General features: G+C 52.4%; 1 protein-coding gene across 1 annotated transcript; it reads left to right on the top strand.

Moving 5' to 3' along the window:
• Positions 1-6,895: 6,895 nt before the first annotated feature.
• SSTR2 (somatostatin receptor 2) lies at positions 6,896-12,688 on the top strand. The gene is made up of 2 exons (XM_044247526.1): positions 6,896-6,916; positions 10,952-12,688. The coding sequence occupies exon 2, from the start codon at positions 11,043-11,045 to the stop codon at positions 12,150-12,152; it is 1,110 nt and encodes a 369-aa protein (XP_044103461.1). The 5' UTR covers positions 6,896-6,916; positions 10,952-11,042; the 3' UTR covers positions 12,153-12,688.
• The last annotated feature ends 611 nt before the right edge of the window (positions 12,689-13,299 follow it).

The following is a 13,299-nucleotide window of genomic DNA, read 5'->3' as shown; positions in this document are numbered from 1 at the left end:
AGCCCAGGAACAGGCACGAAGCTCCCACAGACAGTTCTTCTAGATCCTTTTCCACAGCCATTCCGCTGTAAAAATTCCCCGGGCACAACCTGCATTGGCCCTCCTGGCCTCCTCATCTCCGCCCGGCCAAGGCTGCAAGAAGCTGTGGCTACCTCACTCCCAGAGAGGCTACCCTGATCTGGCACAGAGGCCAGGGAGAAGGGAGATTTTCCTTGTCAGCGATGCCACAGGGGACACAACTATGGGGGGAAGGGGACACAGGGAGAGGCTGCCTCTTCCGGAGGGCATCCGAATGTTCGGCGAACGACGAGGTTCCAGGCTCTGCAGTCATTTTAATTCTATCCAGGCTACATCCCCTCCCTGGATTGGAGGGTGGTGCAGAGGGGAGGAGGGGGGTATAAGAAAAGTGGAGAGGTGGGCTTTGGGGCCCCATCCTGCAAGGCCTGGTGCCTGGCGTGAGCAGAGGCCGAATGGGGCAGTGAGTTCTGTGCGCTCACCCCACCCTGAGGCCAGTAGAGGAACTGCAGCCTCTCTGGAAACAGGATTTTAATTAACCGCAGTTACTGGATTAACTCCAGGCGGCTCTTGCTTCTTGGGAAACAGAGGCCCCTGGGCAGCAGAGATGTCTGACCTTAGGAGAGAGAGCTGCTGCACTGCCATCAGAGACGCTAGGCGTGAAGACCCCGCTACCAATATCAGGTCAGCGTTTCCACTCGGAGAGCCTTTCCTATGGACCCATGTCTCCCCCAAATCCTGTTAAAATGTAAATATTCTACGTCCCATTAAGGAAGAATGATCATTTCAGCCAGTAGAGCAGGGAGAAAAGGACAAGGAGCATGTTCAGGGCTGGCAGGAGTTATCCGCAGAGAAAGGACCCGGTGGGATTCCTCGGCAAGGTCCCTGGCTGCTCACAGGTGCACAGACTCTGCTAAAGAACATGCCAGAAAGAAAAGCGTGATTCAGTGCAGTGATTTGAGCACTGTGGCCAGGATGAAATCTGGCTCTGATCTTCCCTGCTCTTAATAAAAACGAAACCACTGAGACCCATTTGCTGGTTCTGGCCCATTTATGAAATTGCTGCCTGCTTCTCAGAGCTGCAAAACACCCATTCCTACAAGAGAGAGTGTGTCTGCAATGGACACTTGCCAAGGGGAACTGGGGTGCTGCCCCCTCCTCTCACCCCGACATCTCACTATGAGACGAGAGAGTTTGCCACCCGACAGGGCTTTTCCTTACGGGAGGGACAGCTGTGATCCCATCTAGCAGCAGAACAGAAACTCTCGGGCCCAAGCTTGCACAAATCCGGTCTGGGACCCCCTCTAGCCACGGAGCAGGGTTCCTGGGCTCAGGGGGTGGGTTGTGAGTCCAAAGGGACTCTGGAATAAAGAGACCGAATGGGATGTTGTCTGACCTGAGACAGACTTTTCACCCCCGCACCTCCCACACCCAACCCTGATCCAAAGTTCCTCTACCTGTGAAATGAGAAGGTTGTACTATCTGCGGTGTTCAGCTCCAGCTGACATTAAAATCATCCAGGGAGCCTTGAAAAACTAGCTGGGCCCCTTCCCAGCTCCATTAAATCACAATTGTTATGGACTGAGCCAGGGCATCTTTAGTGTTTAAGACTCCCTGAGTGATGCTAGGGCCCAGCCTGGTCACAAAGCCTCAAGCTAGGTGCTCTCTGGGGCCACCAGGCTTCTGTGAGTCTATAAATCCAACCCTAAAGGCTGCTCCCCTTTGCAGGGAAAGGGCTGCCCTGTGAGCAGGCTAATCGGGCAGCTGGGCTCAGGGGAACCAGGTCATACCTGTTGTTACCTGGCTCTATCTGGAAGGGGAAGGGAAAAGGGGTCCTAAGAGGACCGGTTGGTTGTCAGGGCCTCAGGGAGCCAAAAAGCAATGCGGAACTCACCGACATACATCATGAGGTTGGGAGGCAGGGTTACACTAAAGGGAAAGGAGCTTAAAACAATCAAGGTTATTCATGGGGGACAGACAAGTCCCTCCTCCACCTTAATCAGCCTCTGAGAGTGACTACAGGGGACTGGGGGGGGAAGGAGTCCCTTCAGCAAGTGTGGTTTCTGCAGAATCACGCCTCAACCCTAGTACTTGGGAGGGCAGAGTGGTTAAGCTCTGTCATTCCACAGCTGTGTGGCCTTGGGCAGGTTACTTAACCTCTCTGTGCCTTGGTTGCTTTAGTCATCAATGGGGTCAGTAGTAATAGTGATGTGCTTCGCAGGGTTGCAGTGAGGATATATGAGTAAATAACAAAGTGTTATTGGATACTAGGACAGTGCCTGGCACACAGTGAACACTGACTTCACGCTGAAAATTATTCCCAGGGAAAGTTCCAAGGCTAAATAAATCAGGGAAACACGGAGTTTGAGACAGATAGGCTCCTTCACTGCAAAGCTTCCTAAAATAGCATAATAATGATGATACACACCTCGAAAGCTGGGAGGATTAAATGAGATAAAGAATGTAGGAGACCCTCAGCTCCCCATGCACATAATGGGTACATAAGAAATGTTAGCAATGAGGTTATTAGTAAGCGTCGTGGATCTTTAAGAGAAGAAGAAGTGTCTTTCAAACTTGTGCTCTTTTTCTACAGGGCATCTTAACGAATGATCCAGGAAACACTCTTGGGAAAAAAAAATCACAGAGCAGGGTGGCCGCACATCTTCCTACTCTGTTGCCAAGGGACTCAAGAAGAGGAACCTGCACAGGGCCCGAGCAGCAGGGACTCGGTCCTCGGGAGCGGGAGCGTTGTCTTGCTGGAGCGGGAGGGCTGGGGAATCGTCTCCTCCAGCTCCCACACACCATGCGGGGTGGGGTGCCTGTGGAAGGGGCACGGGTCTGGGACCCAGAAGAGCTGATTCGACTCGACCCTGCCACTCCCTAGCTGGGTGAGCCGGGATAAGTCACGGTGCCGCTTGGAGCCTTGTATCTTTCCTTGTATCGTCATGGGAGGGGGGCTATAAACCTGAGAATTCCTAAACTCCCTTCTGGATCCAGGATTCTGTTTATGTGCCCTTCTGTCACAATGGGGGAGACAAGAGAAAAGGGATTTGTGTCTAAGCCATGGTGTCTTCTACCCATGATCCCAGATGCTACATTTATTTGCAGTAGTTTCCGCGGAGGTTCTAATCCCTGCTACTCACTCAGCCCCTGTAGTAGTCCGGTAGTAGTCTGTGGGGATGGAGGATGTGAACAGAGAGAAAGAAGGCACCTGTCAAGGGGTGGGGGAGAGAGAAATGAAGACTTGGTCCTCACGTTAACCCCTTCTGTGTCTGAAAAGACCATGAAACCCGCTCTGCCAAATGGCCAGATTTTTAAAAGAAATCTGGGGACCATATTGCATAGTTTCCAAAATAAACGTCAGGCCCACGATGCTGGAAAGGGTTTCTTGTGGCACCAGGTAGAAGACGCAGTCTCGGCGTCAGGACGCGGAAGCTGACATCGCGATTTTGGGAGGAAATGCAATTGGTTTAGGAGTGACAAGGGACAGAACAGCTGAAAACAGGAGTGTCCCTCACACCCCGGGCCTTCCCTTCCTCTCTACATCAGTACGTTCTCCGCTGCGGGAACGTTGATCTTTCCACAGCAATGGAGATGGCAAACTTCACCCTCGGCGTTCCCACAGCAAACAGAAAAACCGGGGGCTCCCAATCAGGCCCAACCCCGCCAGCTCCTCCCTCCCCTCCAGGCTTCACTGTGAGACTTCCAGCCACTAAACTGACAGCAGACGAACACTTTCCCCCATTCAACTTACTAAGCGCTAAGAAACATAAATGACCTCTTTGGAATTTGTATTCACAACCGTGTTCCTAGAGTGTGAACTTCTCACCAAAATAGCCAACCAGAGGAGCACCTCCCCAGATTACAGGCTGAGCACAGGCCCGGGTGCTTTGTCCTGCTTCGGTTCCTGATTTCCTGCGGTCTATTGTCTCTCTGATAAGTGCTGACAGAGGGAAGGGTATTATTCAATTGCTTTAAAGATATCAAACAAGCCAGAGCCAGGGTTATCTCCTCCCCACTCCCTGGGTTTTCCTGGCTCAGGGTTCTGTTACTTAGTTACTAACTGAGCTGCAGAGAAGTAGAGGCAGCCTGGGGGTGGGGGAGGGGGTGGGGGGCAGTGCAGACTTCATTCAGCCCATGGGGGGTGTGGGGAGAGTCAAAACAATAGCCATTAGGAGTCAAACAGGGAACCGGAGCCTCAGGGTTGCTGGTGAGTACAGGTGGCTGCAAAGCCAAGCAGGTCTTTGGAGGCATTCAAAGCTAGGAGGGGGAGGCATCTGTTATCTAGACAAAATCAACAATCCTTCTTGATTAAACGTTTTCTGCCGTCAAGGTCAATGCTATTCAGTCCCCATTCACTGCCCTGCAGAAGAGACAGGTGCACCTGAGATGGAGTGTGCCAGTATTTTTTCCTGACTTAGGCAAGGAGAGGAGAGATCACAGGAAAAGGACAGGAAGGGGCATTTCCCTGGTCCATCTCCAGGATAAAGAACACTGTTGGAGGAGGTAAGTCACCGGAATGCTACCACCTGTTGACCCGCAAGCCGCCCTCAGGCCATTGGAGGCCCATTACCTCCTTCCCTGTTCTTGGCATGTACATTCCACCCACTGTTCCAGTACTAGGAGCCACTTCAAGGACGCAGCCTTGAGAATAATATGTCATCAGAGGCCATCTGGCCTTTAAAGCCGCTATATAAACCTACAAGGTTTTCCACCACGGTGCAGAGATGTACTCATCTTGCAGTACCTAAGACAAGGCTCCTAAGTAAATTCTGTTGCTTCCTAAAACCACCACCTACCACACTAGAGTGGCCTGCCTGTTTCTGTCCTCCGTGTACAGGGACCAGTTTCAGGTATCACCCGGAGAACTCCGAGGCTGCAAACCACCAAGCCCAGAGAACCACCCAAGCAGCCTTGAAAGAAGACGATCTTGATCTTCCAGAAGCGGCCTGCTCTTGATGGGGTCGTACTCATCATACTAAAATAGAAGTAAAAACAAACCAAGCATTGTCCCATCAGGGTCCCTTCATGGGGAGGAGGATTGGGGAGTCGAAGGCCAGTGGTTCATTTCTTGTGTAGGTTACAAAACTGTGCTTACTTTAAAAAAATAAAAATAAAAAAGACACGTCTAAGCCTTTTGAAAAGGTAACGCGATCACAAGGAAAGACATCGGAGAGTGGAGTGGGCACTTTGAGTGTCTTGCATTTCCTAGAAGCCGGGTGGATCACTGGTTTTACACTCGAGATGACAACAGGTATGGCACAGGACGCGCACCCCAAGGCTGCAGAGTTCTGAGCCCAGTTCCACTCTGCCCTCCTGGTTCTCACCACCCCATCTCTCAGCCGCCCATGAGCAGGGGCACACCCCTCTAGTGAGTGACGCACCCCAGCCCCTCTGCTCTACACAGAGGGGTCTAAAGAGAAGCCAGTTCCCAGATGGCTTGGAACATGAGGCAGCCACTGGCTCAAATTCTGTCTAGCTCCTAAGCTCCAGGATGAGGGATACGAGCCCCATCATAACCAACATTTCAAAAGGAGACAAAGTCAGCGAAAAGCCCTGATCCCCACTTCCAGCAGAGGGTCTCCCAAGACCCAGCATGGCCCAGAGAGAAACGCTGATGGCTACCTTCCCTGGTGGTTTCTTTCCTGGGTCCCTCACCCATCTCTAGGGCTCACCCTACCTGCTAAGCAGCGCCTGGACTTTCACTTTTAACTGGTGAACTTGGACATCAGGTAGTAGGGTGGACAGTCCAAGGCAGCTCAGCCTATCGAGAATACTGTAATAGCTGTAATAGCTGTTTGCTTCCCGTTCCCCATTTTCTAAAAGTGGACCCAGGACCCAGGCTAGTGGAGTGCATTCATGTACTTGGAGGAGGTTGAAGAAGGAGAGGCCCCAGGATTATGACTTATTAATCTATTGCTATAGAGGCTGAATCATCGCAGTCAAAAATGAGATCGCTTTAACTGGGGCGATTCAGCTCCCACTTCCTGCGAGTCCCCCTTTGCTCGCACACAGCATGCGGCAGGGGAGTGGAGCTGTGTCGATCCAGCAGGTGCTGACCAACAGGCTTACAAAGCCCGGCGACCGGCTGTATGGTCACTGCCCCTCTGAGCATGTAGGGCTGGGAGAGGGCAGGAGTCGCTGCTCCGCTGAGCCTCTGGCGCTCCTTGAACCGAATTCTGGAACCCAAGTGCGGGCTTGCTCATTGGGTGGGCGGGGAGGAGTGCCGGCCACTGCATGAAGGGTTTTCCCCAAAACCCACTTCCTCCCTTCTCTCCCCCAGTCCTGGAGCCTGGGATGACCCAAGGCAGTCACAGCTTTGCCAACCTGTCTGACGGAAGAGATGGCAGGGGTCCCCGCGCGAGTCTGCATCCCCGGGGCCGCCACCCCAGCTGCCTGGAATCTGCTGGGTGAAACACACCCGATTCCGTGAAAGCGGTAAGAGGGAAAGCAGCGTGTGTCCCTGCCGCAAGGCGGAGATCGGGGTCCCTTCACGCCCCCGGCGCCTGTGAGCTCTGCCCGCAGCCCCCAGCGGATTCTCCGCGGCTCAGCCCGGTCCTCCTACGGCCCGGAGGGCGGAGCGAGGCTGCTGTGACGTAACGGGGGGGGGTGGCGTGGGGAAATGTGCCGAGGGGCCGGGGCTCCGCGGGGCCAGTCGCCGCGACGCAGCCACCGGTGCGCGAGCGATCGCTCGGGTACCCGCGCCCCAGCCCCAGTCCGCGCTCGGCGCCTGGGGTCTGCGAGCCCTTCGGGCTCCGGGCGGCGCACGGGGCGGGCGGGAGCCGGCAGCGCAGGACGCCGAGCTCCAGGTGCCCGGCAAGCGGCTGCGCGCCGCGGTGCCCGGCCGGGTTGGGGACTGTCGCTGGGTGCTGAGCTAGTGGATTGCAGCGGAAAATCAAAGGTGAGGCGTGTGGGAGTGTGTGTATGTGTGTGTGCGTGCCTGTGTTTTGTGTGTGAGAGAGAGACGCACTTGGGCACCTGGGTGGATCTGCGCTGCATGGTGGGTCGCACCTCAGCGTGCCCGAGAGTAGGTCCCGGTGTGGGGTTCTCTTGGGGGATGATTTTTGTGGCAAGGAAGGAGAGCGGCTGTCCCGCCATGAGTGGGGGCTGTGGGTCATGTGTGCAGGAATGGACGTGTTCACACCGCCGCAGGCTGGTGCCCCTGTCATGCGCCCTTATCCAGTCCTCGTCCCCCAGCCGACTGCTCCAGGAGGTAGCTGCGACAGGGACAACTTCTCTCCCAGCCACCTGCAAAGAAGCCTCCACGAGAAGAGAGCAAGGCTGCTGAGGCGGGGAGGGGTCTGTCCCTTCTGGGGGCTTCTGCGGGCATGCATCCCGAGATCCGAGCCGGGGAGGGGCAGGCGGCGGAGCAGAGAAAAGGGAGCGCTTCTCCGTCCTTCCTTCCCCCCCAGGGAGACGGATGCTATGGTCCGCTTCCCCAGCGCTCAGAAGGAGAGGACAGTTTGCCTATGTTTGGAAAGAATGAATCCCTGAGTGGCCTGCACCCCAGAGGCACTGGCTAAGTCCCCAGGCAGCTGACCCCCCCACTCCCAGCGGTCCCTGATGTCTCGCCACCCCCTCCCTGCGTTTAGAAACTGGGGTGCTGGCGCAGCCGTCTTTAATCTCCCCCATGGTCCTCCTGGAAATAGCAGGGAATTCTTTAGGAAACCCTTTGATCTTAGAGCCATGGAGTTGGATGATGAGAATTTTCTGTGCCAGTCCTGAGAACCGAACAGGCTGTCCCAAGTCTCACCTCTCCCCCACGCCCTTTGCCAGTGCCACTTGGGCTTTTCTTAGGCACTGGAACCCTCCACCCCCACCCCACGGTGGCCCGCACCTGGCTATTGTCTCTCCCACCCTGGCGGTGGGGCTCAGCTCTGGGAGTGTTGAGACCTAGTGGGTTCAGCAGGCCACTGGATAAGTGGCGGTGGGGAATGAATGGAGTGGATGAGGGCTGCGGGGGTGGAATGCTGGGGAGAAAGGAGAACTAAAGGCGAAGAGGATATAGCATGGTTCCCGATGCCCAGTCCCCATCCCCATGCTCAGTTCTTAGGCTCTGGGAATAGGAGGGGATGCTCCAGACCATTCTCACCCTCCTCTCCAGCACAGCACAGACTCCGTCTCAGAGAAAACCAACAACCAGCCATTTCCAAGGTCTGTAACTCCTGGGCTGGAAAAATAAAGCAAGCAGAAACCCAAACTTCCTTGTGCATTTAATCGAACCACAATCCAACAAGTATTGATTGCCTGACATGGGGCTCCACTTTCACTGGGACCCAAATGAAGCACAAGTCACTCGGAGACCTGAGGCAGCAGGTTTCACTGTTAATGAAATCAGAGTCACTTAAACTCATTCTTCCTTGGAGGAGCCTCCCCACTCTAGACTGGCTCCCCAGTTTACCTCCTCTGCTACCTTCACTGAGCTCTGCCCACTGTCTGTGGTTGCTTCCTAGCCTGCTTAGAAAAACATTGACCCCATGCCGTTCCAAGCCACTGACTGAGACTCCAGCCAAAAAGGCAGAATTAGGGCTGGAGGTCAGCGTTTGACTCTCCCCCACCCACCTGCACCATCATCAGCCTCATCCCCAAAGCTCTAGACGGAGTTTCTGCCACCCAGGGGTCTTCAGACTCACTCAGACTTTGGAGTTTGACCTTGCATGTTACACAGACGGCACCCTGGAAATGCTAGTGGTTAACGTACTGTCCAGTGCAGGTGGCTTCAGTGGGATTCTGGGTCTGTAGAATTAGAGTACCCATAAGACAGAAAAATGGTGGAAACAACCCAAATTCATCAAGGGATACCAAAAATGGTTCCTTTACAACTTTTTTTTTTTGAGAGCTGCCAGATTTTGCTTTTTACCCAATGCAGACATTAAATCCTGGGTCCCCAAAGTACTTAACAGAAAGGTCAGCCACAAAGCCCACACCCCACTTTACAGACAGTCTTCTGGTAGGGAAATGAGCACAGAGAGGATAAACAGTGCACCTGGCAGTGCAGAATGAATCAGAGGCAAAGGTAGGCAAGGGTGCTCGAGTACCTGTTGCTCGCAGAGCCCCCCTCCCCCAGCTAATTAGCAGTCTCTCCCAGCATAAAGGAGCCATTTCCAATCTTCACTCCGGCACGGGGGCGGGGGGGGGGGGGGATGCCCTGCTCGGGAGAAATGTGCCTGCCGAGTGAATTATTCCCACTACGTGCTGAGCACGCCACCCTCGACCATCTTCTCTATTCCTGGAACGACCTCCTTCCTGCCCTCCCTGCTTCACTCTTCATATACTCAAGACCCAGTCCAAACCCTCCTTTTATGAAGGCTTCTCTGAATTCTCCAGGAAAGGAGGCATCCTCAAGCCCTGGGTTCATTTCTCCACAAAATTCCTACCCTAGATGAGCTGGCTTCCTCTGCCTATCTCCCCCTCCTAAACTGGCACCTCCAGGAGGTCACCAGCCACGGCTCAAGCATGCCTGTATCCCCGGTGTGCCGAACAAAGAAGTCCCCCAGCCCTGGGTTTTGCATGACAGTAGATAAATCCTTTACTTAAGTGATGAGCTATCGGTTCAGATCTTAAGCCAAGCCGGTAGTGTTACAATTACTTTCCCAGCATGATGGTAAAACAGGAGTCTGCTGTTTTAAACCGAAGCCCAATTATCAGTCACTCAGTTTTCCAGCCCACTGAGCAGCGGATAGGATACTGTATAAAGTGCAGTAGGGTCGGGTGTCCCCTGCTTAAATCTCAGTTCTACCTGTTCTGTACGGGGGACGGAAGCAAATTACTTCAACTCCCTAAGCCTCAGTTTCTCATCTGCAAAGTGGGGATGGTTATCCCACTTCCACTGGGAAGATCAAGGGGATAAGGAGTGTGAAGGAGCTACTGTGGTGTTTGGGATTCACTTCAGTGAATGAGCCTGCCTCCCTCGTGCCTGGCTCCCGTATTCCTCCTTCATGGGGGATCCCAGGCAAATCCTCTGGGGTGCTAGAAGAGGAGTGTTCTGGGGCAGCATCTCCCTGAGGGACCCTCTGAGGCATGTGGAGGTCAAGCGCTGGAGACTGGAGAAATGAAAACAGAAGAATCAAAATAAACTAAATCTACATTTTAAATCTAAAGGCCAGCCAGACTTTCATTTTTAGTATTTAGGATCATAGATTTGGTCATTCTCTGGGCAGCTTTCCGCAGATTGCAGATACACGATATGGCACAGGAGAAAGGAGGGGCAGGTAAGATTGGCTGAGTCCTGAGTATGAGCCCAGCACAACACTATGCTAGGCGCTTCCACACGGATCTCATACCTCAACCTTCCGATGCCACCATTGTCACCAGTGGGAGTCAGAGTGGTTAGGTGCCAGGGACGAGGTCATACGGCCTTCCTGGTGGAACCCTGGTTTGTTTTACCTCTAAAGTCTGGGGTTTTTCCACTCTGGGGTTTCCAGAATGGAAAGACTCCAAAGCAGTCAGCAAGTCCGCGGAGACGTCCTCGTGGGGAGCAGGCCGGGTGTGCTGGTGTCAGATCTTTCTGAGTCAGGGGCTGGACTCCACATTCTGCCTTTTTACAGTCTGTTCCAGTCAACTTCTTAGGAATCAAAGGACAAATTTTGATTTTGTTTTTTAGTTTTGGTTTGTATTGGGGGTTTTCTTGTGGGGGGGGGCATTGTTTGTTTGTTTGTTTGCAGCCACAGCCATCTCCCACATGTGCGTCACCAAAGATGACAAGATAAACTGTGATGATTTAACCCAACCCCCTCCCCCCACCTCCCGTTGGAAAAACAACTCAAAAAGTCTGCACACTGATGAGAATGGGCCGGTAGCTCTAATGCTCAAGTAGACAGAAAACACACTTTTCAACTGAAGAGTCGGTCTGAGAAGGTAAACCAGAAACACAGAAGGCTGGGGAGAGCTTAAGCAGCCTCTGACTGACGGCGCCATCTTCCTTCTTTCCTTGCAGATGTCACAGTGGATCCTTTGCCTCCAGGACACATTAAGGTGAGAATACGATCTCTGTCTGTCTGGAACTAGCCTGAGAGCGTAAGGCAGCCATGGATATGGGATATGAGCTACTCAATGAGAGCCACACTTGGCTTTCCCCTCCATTTGACCTTGATGGCTCTGGGGTGGCGGCCAACAGCTCCAACCAGACAGAGCCGTACTATGATCTGACCAGCAATGCAGTCCTCACATTCATCTACTTTGTGGTCTGCATCATTGGATTGTGTGGCAACACGCTGGTCATTTATGTCATCCTCCGCTATGCCAAGATGAAGACCATCACCAACATTTACATCCTCAACCTGGCCATCGCGGACGAGCTCTTCATGCTGGGTCTGCCCTTCCTGGCCATGCAGGTGGCTCTGGTCCACTGGCCCTTTGGCAAGGCCATTTGCCGGGTGGTCATGACTGTGGATGGCATCAATCAGTTCACCAGCATTTTCTGCTTGACGGTCATGAGTATCGATCGATACCTGGCTGTGGTCCACCCCATCAAGTCGGCCAAGTGGAGAAGACCCCGAACGGCCAAGATGATCAATGTGGCCGTGTGGGGAGTGTCCCTGCTGGTCATCTTGCCTATCATGATATATGCTGGGCTTCGGAGCAACCAGTGGGGGAGAAGCAGCTGTACCATCAACTGGCCAGGTGAATCTGGGGCATGGTACACGGGGTTCATTATCTACACCTTCATCTTGGGGTTCCTGGTGCCCCTCACCATCATCTGTCTTTGCTACCTGTTCATTATCATCAAGGTGAAGTCCTCTGGGATCCGAGTGGGTTCCTCCAAGCGGAAAAAGTCTGAGAAGAAGGTCACGCGGATGGTGTCCATAGTGGTGGCGGTGTTCATTTTCTGCTGGCTTCCCTTCTACATCTTCAATGTCTCCTCTGTCTCGGTGGCCATCAGTCCCACCCCAGCCCTTAAAGGCATGTTTGACTTTGTGGTGGTCCTCACCTATGCTAACAGCTGCGCCAACCCTATCCTGTATGCCTTCTTGTCTGACAACTTCAAGAAGAGCTTCCAGAATGTCCTCTGCTTGGTCAAGGTGAGCGGCACAGATGACGGGGAACGGAGTGACAGTAAGCAGGACAAATCCCGGCTGAATGAGACCACGGAGACCCAGAGGACCCTCCTCAATGGAGACCTCCAGACCACTATCTGAACGGCTTGAAAAAGAAATAATACGCCAAGCTCTGCCAAGTGGCATGTGCTCCCTGCCCCCACCCCTCCTTTCCTCCCATCCATCACACCTGGCTTCTAGAATAGGGAATTGCTCAGCATGAGTCCAATCAGAGAATAGTGTTTGAGTCGGCTTGTCTGAGTGAAAGATAATGTATTAAATTGATGATGCCCCCACCCCCTTCCCTTTAAAGTGAACATTTAAATGCAGGCAGACAATTGCAAGTCAGGAGAAGACGAGATCATGCCTGGGTGTGATCTGTAGAAATGGTGAAGCTCAACAAAAATAGAAAAGTATATCTGCGTGTTTAAAACCTAATATGTAACCTGTGGTCTTAACATTTATACTTATCTCTTCTACTACTCTCTAGCCCCTGTATAGTCATTACCTATGTTTCCTGTGTTCCAAAGTACACGAGTAGTCATCGAAGTGTGCCTAGTGTAGGTGGACGTTTATTCCAATATGGTACCCGCAGAAATGGACCTGCCACGAAGCCAATAAAGTTTAAGCTTCAGGGATCTCTCATGCTTGGGCAGTGTTTTCACATGACCACATGTTTTTGAAAAAAAAAAATTGTAAAAGGAAGACATTTTTGTATTCTTTTTCTTAAAGAGGTCTCCTTAAAGCTTCCAGTCTCTCAAACCCACCTCTGCCCCTGGGTATTGGCCTTCCTAATTTCAGACAAGTTAGATCAAAGTAAGAAGGGAGAGGGAGAAGGGAGTTGAAGGCCCAGAACATAAATGCATGTGTTTTCTCTTCTTCGATATAATCAAAGAATTATTCACTTCCTCAGAAGGACACACAAATGGTTGGGGTCGTCGATTATTGGATTTATCAAAACAAAGCCTGCTTTTTTATAAGATTGCATTTTTTTCCTCCTTTATTTGTATTAGTTCTTCTTAGGGAGCCATGGAAGAGGAGAGTGGAGGAAATCACTGACACGAAAGGCAAAAAAAAAAGGGGGGGACTGTGATTCTTGTGGGGAAAGCGTTTTTCCCCACCATGAAAATAAATGAGTAAGAGTAAAGCAAAATGACATCTTTATAAGAAAGCATGAAATCCCTTTTTTTTTTTTAAATACCTGACATGGCTTCCTAATGAAAGAATGGAAATATAGTTCAATGACTCC

The sequence above is a fragment of the Neovison vison genome, chromosome 5, assembly GCF_020171115.1.
Source record: "Neovison vison isolate M4711 chromosome 5, ASM_NN_V1, whole genome shotgun sequence".
NCBI classification, from domain to species: Eukaryota; Metazoa; Chordata; class Mammalia; order Carnivora; family Mustelidae; genus Neogale; species Neogale vison.
Note: the sequence above shows the minus strand (reverse complement) of the source record. Positions and strands in the feature narration are given on the sequence as shown.